Source organism: Nerophis lumbriciformis, linkage group LG28, assembly GCF_033978685.3.
Source record: "Nerophis lumbriciformis linkage group LG28, RoL_Nlum_v2.1, whole genome shotgun sequence".
NCBI classification, from domain to species: Eukaryota; Metazoa; Chordata; class Actinopteri; order Syngnathiformes; family Syngnathidae; genus Nerophis; species Nerophis lumbriciformis.
Genome location: NC_084575.2, coordinates 16,819,651 through 16,828,492, shown reverse-complemented (window position 1 = coordinate 16,828,492; position 8,842 = coordinate 16,819,651). Strand labels below are relative to the sequence as shown.

At 47.1% G+C, this 8,842-nt stretch overlaps 2 protein-coding genes across 2 annotated transcripts; both read left to right on the top strand.

Moving 5' to 3' along the window:
• manf (mesencephalic astrocyte-derived neurotrophic factor) lies at nucleotides 1-3,975 on the top strand. The gene is made up of 4 exons (XM_061923767.2): nucleotides 1-255; nucleotides 3,062-3,189; nucleotides 3,265-3,406; nucleotides 3,490-3,975. The coding sequence occupies exons 1-4, from the start codon at nucleotides 168-170 to the stop codon at nucleotides 3,672-3,674; spliced, it is 543 nt and encodes a 180-aa protein (XP_061779751.1). The 5' UTR covers nucleotides 1-167; the 3' UTR covers nucleotides 3,675-3,975.
• Nucleotides 3,976-4,908: 933 nt separating this feature from the next.
• On the top strand, nucleotides 4,909-8,338 carry rbm15b (RNA binding motif protein 15B). Its single transcript, XM_061923765.2, has one exon. It carries the CDS (start codon nucleotides 5,183-5,185, stop codon nucleotides 7,514-7,516), a length of 2,334 nt encoding a protein of 777 aa, XP_061779749.1. The 5' UTR covers nucleotides 4,909-5,182; the 3' UTR covers nucleotides 7,517-8,338.
• The last annotated feature ends 504 nt before the right edge of the window (nucleotides 8,339-8,842 follow it).

The window sequence follows — 8,842 nt, the reverse complement described above, 5'->3', positions numbered from 1 at the left end:
AGGAAGTTCGCCTGTTCTGACCGGCGTCTCTCGCTCTCGTTGCTCAGTTGCCTGGACTGTTGGTAGGCTAAGCTAAGCTAAGCTAAACTATATTAGGTAGAGGTAGAATTGGCCGAACAAGGTAAATTGTTCATCGGCTCTTTTACCCGAGGGTTAAAGAGACGGAAATGTTTCGTCAAAGCGGTTTGTCGGCTGCTCTCCTGCTCGCGGTGGTGCTAGGAAGAAGTGAGTCGCTGAAAGAAGGAGAATGTGAAGGTAAGTTTGACTGCTAGCAGCGACGAGCCTCGGCAACTTTAAACACATCAGCGTTCAATGAAATAACTTCAAACGTAAACGTCGTTGTGCTTTTTAATTCACTTAAACACAATCATCATTGGTTGAATGGAAACTAAAGGAGTTTCCATTGATGAAGTTCTGGTTTATTGATTGATTAACGTGTGTTTTCATGGGCTAGAACCTTGTAACTGATAATGTTTGTTTCATATTGTCTTTGTAGTTAGACCAGTGGTTCTTAACCTTGTTGGAGGTACCGAACCCCACCAGTTTCATATGCACATTCACCGAACCCGAACCGTAATCATAAGATGATGTTATTATATTAAAGAAATACCAATAAAGATATATTTTACAAACGGAAAGTTACAGGAATGGACACATGATTCCATGTTTACATCTCATTGTGCAACATGTAAATGTTTTAGTGGGAACTGAATGCGATATCTGAAAGGGGTACACATTATTTCCAAATCAGGACCCCCACCCAGACATATGATACTAGTACCCAGGTCATGAAAAACAATATGTTATAGTCATTGTAAGTGGGCCAAAACACTTATATTAGAAAATAATCTCATGGAAATGACTGCTGTCATTTGATTACAATAATAAAAACATTGAACTTGTTATTTAGTCAGGTTTGGGACAGGTTTTGCTGCAGGTGTGACCACAGTGCATGTGCTCCACCGAATGCTCAAGGAGTTTTTGCGTTTGCTCACACATATGGAAAATTAGAGGGAACATTGTTTGGGGGTATCCATAATACGCCGACAGGGAGAAGTTTTTGTTAACACGATGAGTCGGGCGTGTCTTGACCCGCCGAACCCCCGAGGCCGACTCACCGAATCCAACCCAGGTTAAGCACCGCTGAGTTAGACGGAGAAGTCATGTGTAATAAATGGAATGATAACTCAAATATGATCATGTATATCAGTGTCTTTCAACCACTGTGCCGTGAGAGATTATCTAATTTCACATATTTGGGTTAAAAATAGAGATATTATCGGCCGATAAATGCTTTAAAATGTAATATTGGAAATGATCAGTATCGGTTTCAAAAAGTAAAATGTATGACTTTTTAAAACGCCGCTGTACGGAGTGGTACACGGACGTAGGGAGAAGTACAGAGCGCCAATAAACCTTAAAGGCACTGCCTTTGCGTGCCGGCCCAATCACATAATACCTACGGCTTTTCACACACACACACACACAAAGTGAATGCAATTCATACTTGGTCAACGGCCATACAGGTCACACTGAGGGTGGCCGTATAAACAACTTTAACACTGTTACAAATATGCGCCACACTGTGAACCCACACCAAACAAGAATGACAAACACATTTCGGGAGAACATCCGCATCGTAACACAACAGACCAAATACCCAGAATCCCTTGCAGCACTAACTCTTCCGGGATCCTACAATATACACCCCCGCCCAGCCCGCCCACCTCAACCTCCTCATGTGAGCATGTCCCAAATTACAAGCTGCTGTTTTGAGGCATGTTAAAAAAAATAATGCACTTTGTGACTTCAATAATAAATATGGCAGTGCCATGTTGGCATTTTTTTCCGTAACTTGAGTTGATTTATTTTGGAAAACCTTGTTACATTGTTTAATGCATCCAGCGGGGAATCACAACAAAATTAGGCATAATAATGTGTTAATTCCACGACTGTATATATTGGTATCGGTTGATATCGGAATCGGTAATTAAGAGTTGGACAATATCCGAATATCGGATATCAGCAGAAAAGCCATTATCGGACATCTCTAGTTAAAAATATTTTTTGCAAACCAGTAATGAAAGTCTGCAAATTATGTGTTGTTATTGAGTGTCTGTACTGTCTAGAGCTCGGCAGAGTAACCGTGTAATACTCTTCCATATCAGTAGGTGGCAGCCGGTAGCTAATTGCTTTGTAGATGTCGGAAACAGCGGGAGGCAGCAAGCAGGTAAAAAGGTAATTAATGCTTAAAACAAAAATAAACAAAAGGTGAGTGCCCCAAAGAAAAGGCATTGAAGCTTGGGAAGGCTATGCAGAACGAAACTAAAACTGAACTGGCTGCAAAGTATACAAAAACAAATGCTGGACGACAACAAAGACTTACTGTGGAGCAAAGACGGCGTCCACAATGTACATCTGAACTTGACATGACAATCAACAATGTCCCCACAAAGAAGGATAAAACAACTGAAATATATTTGATTGCTAAAACAAAGTAGATGCGGGAAATATCGCTCAAAGGAAGACATGAAACTGCTACAAGAAAATACCAAAAAAAGAAAAAAAGCCACTAAAATAGGAGCGCAAAACACAGACTCAAAATAAGTCACAGCGTGATGTGACAGGTATTGACAGTACACCTACTTTGAGACAAGAGCTATATTGATGCATGCTTGGGTATGGTTTAAAGTCATACCAAACAATTACGACGATTTTTACTGTCAACTGAGTTTGTTTTTTAATTACTTCTGCTGGTGGTGTGACTCCGGATTTTTTCAACGCCAAAAAATGTGCCTTGGCTCAAAAAAGGTTGAAAAACACTGATGTTTATCACGTGTCATTTAGCTGTGGAGTGGTCCTTCCTCTCACACAGGCCTAAAAAACATGAATGTTAGCTTCTAAACGGTCCCATAGGTATGAAAGCGTGTTTGTTTACATATATCCACACAGTCAGTGCAAGCTGGACAAAGTCAGCTGGGATAAGCTCCAGCTCAGTGTCACCTTGGACAGAATGTCTTGAGAAGGAATACAATATTTTTCATGTTATTTTCTTTTTCAGTGTGTGTGACGTTTCTTGGAAAGTTCTACCAGTCTCTTCAGGAGTTAAAAGTGAACTTAAATAGTGCCGACATTGAGAAGGCACTTCTGAAGAGCTGCAGTGATGCCAAAGGCAAAGAAAATCGTTTTGTAAGTACTATCACAGCGATCGGATCTCCCCTGGAAAAGAGTGTCTTCTAATCTGTGGTGTTTGTGGGTACACAGTGTTACTACATTGGGGCAACCAGCGATGCCGCCACCAAGATAGTCAATGAAGTGTCCAGGCCGCTCAGCCACCACGTCCCTGTTGTCAAAATCTGCGAGAAACTTAAGAAGAAGGACAGTCAAATTTGTGAACTCCGATACGGTGTGTTCCAGTTCCTGCCCCCGTTTCGCTGCCTTGTGTTTCCATGTCATGTCATTGTGTGTGTGTACATGCTGTACTTCCAGACAAGCAGCTGGACCTGAGCTCGGTGGACCTGAAGAAGCTAAGGGTGAAAGATCTGAAGAAGATTCTGGAAGAGTGGGGTGAGTCGTGCAAAGGCTGCGCCGAAAAGTCTGACTTCATCCGCAAGATCACCGAGCTGATGCCCAAGTACGCCCCTGCCGCCGCCAGGACTCGGACTGACCTGTAAAGTCACATTGACTGTGTACTGTTCTCTCACTCACTCACACACACACACACACACACACACACACACACACACACACACACACACTAGTCTAAGGTGGTATTTCAGAAGAGGGAAGTCCACCTTTATTCCTATTGGACCATGGACCAGGTGCGTCTTACCCAGTCTTCATGACCATGTGACTCATGTTCACTGTGCACATGTCAGCTGTATATGTGGCTCCACACCCCTCTTCAGGCTGTTTGCCGCCCATCTGCCATGATTCTGTAACTTACATGTGCATTAAAACCTTTGTTTTTTTTAAGTTTGTTTTAATGTATACAAACACCACCTCAGACATTAAAGCGATGACATCACTTTAGCCATCTTATTTTAGCGTCAAGTAAGTCTTTTATAACACTTCTAGTGTCTAGTAATGGCATAGAACTACAGTGTTCTAATAAATGTGACAAGGTATTTCAACAAGTACTCACTAGTGGGCAATCAAGCTGGAACGTGCCATGTCAATGACATCATTAGCTTTCAGATTGATGAGATCATTAACTTTCAGATTGATGGGATGAACAAACATGGCTGACCACCTCAATAAGCGTTTTCTTGAGAATTTGAGTTCCATTCAAGTCGATCAGCTAAAATCTAGCTTTCAAAGGTTATAGTGATATACTCAGACCAATTTATATACACAATGGCTTGTAGTCACTGATGACATCCAGCATGACTTAAATGTAAACATGTACAACATAATTAATGTTTAGGAACCCAACTTTAAAGTTAGAGTGCCATTCCTACTTCTAATGCACTTTTCCTAGTCACAGGTCGGAAATGTCCCGGTTCCAATTTCCTAAAGAGCAGCATATTTGTTCCCGAGCCTGTTGACCTCACTTACACTGTCATTCTAATTCTTATTTGGGAAACTGGGGAATTATATCTGAAAATGTGTTACATGTTTTTGATATTTATTTTTATTTGATCAAGTTTGTTTCACAGATGAACATTGCGCAACTTCCTGCATTCTCTCACATATTTGGAACGCGTTTACAAGCTCTGCTCCATTTCTGATGATGTTCATATGTGAAATAAAAATATCCAGTGTTGTTAAATATGTAAATGCTTCCAAATCATTTGGTTTTTATTATAGATATTTTCTATATATATATCAGGAAGTTGAAAATATCTTGCAGAAGCGCTAAAACATTTTTATCACTCTCCTTGCGTCATGACGTCACGACGTCGTCAATGACTCCGCCTCCAAGGAGAAAGCGCACATTCCTATTGTCCAAGATGGCGTCCTCAGTGTAGCTCCTCTGACGCTGACATGTTTTCGAGTTGCTTTCGGCTCTTTTTTCCATGTTTGAACAAGCGTCGGCGCTTCGGGCCGGACGTGTCGCTTTAGTGAACCCGTTTCTCGTAACCTGGTTCGGGCTTACATCGCCGAACGTCGCTGCCCAGCGAGGATTCCTGCTGCTGCCCTCCCCCCCGCGCCGAAGTCGGAGCTCCATCCCCGCACCGACATGAAGCGGCAGGCCGCCAGGGAGAGTCCGTCGAGGGCCGCTGCTAAGCGTCTGCGGGAGAGGGGCCGAGAGAGCAGCCGCCGCGAGGAGCTTCCCCCACCGCCTCCGCTTGCTCTGCTGCTGGCCGATAGCCGCGGACATCGACGGCGCAGCCGGAGCAGGGAGCGCGACAAGACGCTTCATCCGCGACACGACGTCAGCCTGCTGGGCCGAACGCCGCCGGCGCGGGACTACAAGACGCTGCTTATCAGCAACCTGGGCCAGCAGGTCCCGGATGAGGACGTCGAGGACGCGCTCTTTCACGAGTTTAAAAAGTTTGGTGACGTCAGCGTCAAACTGTCGCACACACCCGAACTGGGCCGCATTGCTTATGTCAACTTCCGTCACCCAGAGGATGCGAAGGAGGCCCGGCACGCCAAGTCGTCCAGGTTGGTTTTGGCCGAGAGGCAGCTTAAAATCGAACCAGTCTACGTCAGGAGGCGGAGCGTGACACCCCCTGACGTCACTTACTTGGCGTACCGGCAGAGGTCGGTATCCCCGCCTGGACCAATGCTCACCCTCCGCGAGCTCCGAGCCCGCCACTTAGCCCTGGAGAGTCTTAGCCGTGAAAGGCTCCTGGACTACTACGGCATGCTGGACGAGAGGGGACGGCCTTATGGTTTTCCGCCAGCGCCGCTGCTAGAGGACTTGAAGCCGGAGGATGACCAGAGGGCCACCAGCAACCTCTTCATCGGGAACCTGGACGGCGGCGTTACTGAGGTCGAACTGAGGCGAGGCTTTGACAAGTACGGCGTCATTGAGGACGTAGTCATCAAGCGTCCGGCACGTGGCCAGGGCGGAGCCTACGCCTTTGTCAAGTTCCAGAATTTGGATATGGCCCACCGGGCCAAGGTGGCCATGCAGGGCCGGCTGATTGGCGGCAATCCCATCAAGATCGGTTACGGCAAGGCCAACCCCACCACGCGCCTTTGGGTGGGCGGCCTTGGCCCTGCTAACCCGCTGGCCGCCCTAGCACGAGAGTTTGACCGCTTTGGGAGCATCAGGAACATCGACTACGTGAAGGGTGACAGTTTTGCATACATACAGTACGAAAGCTTGGACGCGGCCCAGGCGGCTTGCACACAGATGAGGGGCTTTCCTCTTGGCGGACCCGAGCGCCGCTTGCGGGTAGACTTCGCCAAAGTGGAGGAAAGCCCCGCCCGCCCGTTCACTCCCGGTTTCCAACAACCCGTCCAGCTCCTGCCTCCCTACGACCTCCTCGGGGAGGCGTATGGTCGCCATCGCAGTTTGGAACGTGAGCTGAGAGGCGGAGCCAGACTGTCCCCGCCCTCCCACATCCTTCCCTCGCAGAGGGAGCGAGAACGCACCCTGCTGGAGAGAGACTTTGTCGCCAGCCCCCCGCGCAGCCTCGACAGGAGAGTGGCCGCAGTCGAGGCTTTGGGGAGGAGCACCAGAGGCGGGGGGCGGAGCCGCAGCCGAAGCCGAGAACGCTGGCTGAAGGAACGTGAGGAGAGGAGAGGCCGGAGGCGGAGCCGCAGTCTATCAACTGAGCGCGAGAAGGGGAGGGGAAGACTTCGCGTGTCGCCTGATGCTAGCCCTGACCGAGCACGGGTTCGAGCCCCCGACTCCACCACAGAACCACGAGACCACTCGCCTGAGGGTGGCGTGGGTGCAAGTCGCACCGCCCTCAAAGAAGCAGAGTCCCCGCCCACTCGCCACCACAGCAAACGATCTTCAGGCGAGCAGCTGGACAACCACCGCACCCCCAACGCCTCGTCTCCGCCCCTCCCAGCCAACACACCCTCCTCGTGTCCCGGCTCGCTGTCCGAGTTTGCCCGGACGATGTTGTCCAAGTCGTGGCGCGGCTTCTTCGCTCTGAAGAACAGCAGCTTCCCCACCGAGCTCTTCCTGCTGGAGGGCGGAGCGTCCTTCTTCTCCGGCGTCATGCGGCACAACCGAGAGCAGCTAAAGATCGCCCAGCGCCTCCGCATGGACCAGAGCCGTCTGGACGAGGTGTCACGTCGCGTCAAACTGGGCCGGCCCGACGGGTACGCCGTCCTGCTCGCCCTCCAAGGACCTGTGGACCGCCAAGCCTCCGCACCCGAGGCGGGACTGCAGGTGCGCCTCCTGCGCCACCTGGTGGCCTACCTGCGCAACAAGGAGGCTGCTGGCGTGGTCAGCCTGCCTCCCGCCAAGGAGGGAGGCCCGGGCGCCATGTTATACGCCTTCCCACCAGGAGACTTCTCTGTGCAATTCCTGCCGGCGTCCAAGAGGGGGGCGACACGCCCGGACGAAGAACACATGGTGGTGGTCATCGTTAACGACACTAATTGACCCAGATAGAAACATTCAGGTGTTCCTAATGAAGTGACTTGTGCTCCTCCACCAGTGTGACGCGCTACATCGCCATGTCACAGCTGGCGTACTAATGAACAATAAGTACATTTGTGACTTGTTTGATGTCATTGTTTTTTTAACACTAAACATTTTATTCCCCAACAGGATGTAGAAATGTCATGTCGCACCTGAGATGAAACTATTGTGCTGTTTCCATGGTAACCTTTTTAATTGGCTGAATTGTGTTTTGATGTGTTTTTTGTTTTTAACAGTTGTCCTGTAAAGAACTGTTGACTCTTACCCTGCCATCAGTGGTTTCACTTTTTACTGCAGGTGGCGCTATTGCACCGCACATTATAGCATTAGCCGTGCTAGTCCATATGCTAAAGATAAACATAGCACATATAGCATTAAACATTATGATGTTTTGGTCCTCTGGAATATAGTTGTTTTTTTTAACATTGTGATATCATCTACATCATAGGTTCTCAAACCATGGACGCCTTTCAGGAATTAACATTTTAAAAAAGAAAAATGTACTTTCATCTTAATTTTTAAACTGGCAGAGTACTGTAACAAAACGGGAATCGTTCAAATAGACCAACTTTTGTTTTAAAGTGGATCTATTTGGGTCAACTTAAACATAACGATTATATTATAACTCACTGCCTTTTATTGAATTTACTGTCAGGAAAGTAAATATTGTGAAAATGTTAATTGGGCCTTGGCTTCATGGATTTTGAATTGCAAGCAGGTGAAGAAGACAAAACACACTTTAGTCTTCCTTCATTGTTCTCAATAAAACCAAACTCCGTATAACTGTCGTCATATTTTTCAAAAATAAGCAGGTTTGGCATTTAGATTCCCTCGATGAAGTGGATGGATTTCAATGTCTGTCCATTAGGCCCAGCAGCAAGAGACGCACCTTTATTGTCTCCTAAGATAAGTTGGTGTGTCACATTATCAAATTCATAAACCCCAATGTGAGAATTGTCTATAGAAGTTTGTCATTTTGGCCTCCAATTTGTAAAATTCGCAGACCACAGGTTTGACCATTCCTGATTTTACGTCACGCTGTCATACAATTTCTTAGATGACGTTTAATTAACTTTGGCCAGCAGAGGGCGCCATTGAACCATGTCCAATACGTGTAGGGACCGTCGAAGTGGAGGAGGCCCCTCTAGGCCAGGGGTCAGGAACCTTTTTGGCTGAGAGCCATGAAAGCCAAATAATTTAAAATGTATTTCCGTGAGAGCCATATAATATTTTTTAACACTGCATAGAACTAAATGCGTGTATTTTTAAGTGAGACCAACATTTTAA

Coding starts and splice junctions, on each gene's coding strand:
- rbm15b (XM_061923765.2), top strand. CDS start 5,183: ATGAAGCGGCAGGCCGCCAGGGAGAGTCCGTCGAGGGCCGCTGCTAAG.
- manf (XM_061923767.2), top strand. CDS start 168: ATGTTTCGTCAAAGCGGTTTGTCGGCTGCTCTCCTGCTCGCGGTGGTG. Junction 3,190..3,264: donor AAGGCAAAGAAAATCGTTTT/GTAAGTACTATC, acceptor GTGGGTACACAG/TGTTACTACATTGGGGCAAC. Junction 3,407..3,489: donor AATTTGTGAACTCCGATACG/GTGTGTTCCAGT, acceptor CTGTACTTCCAG/ACAAGCAGCTGGACCTGAGC.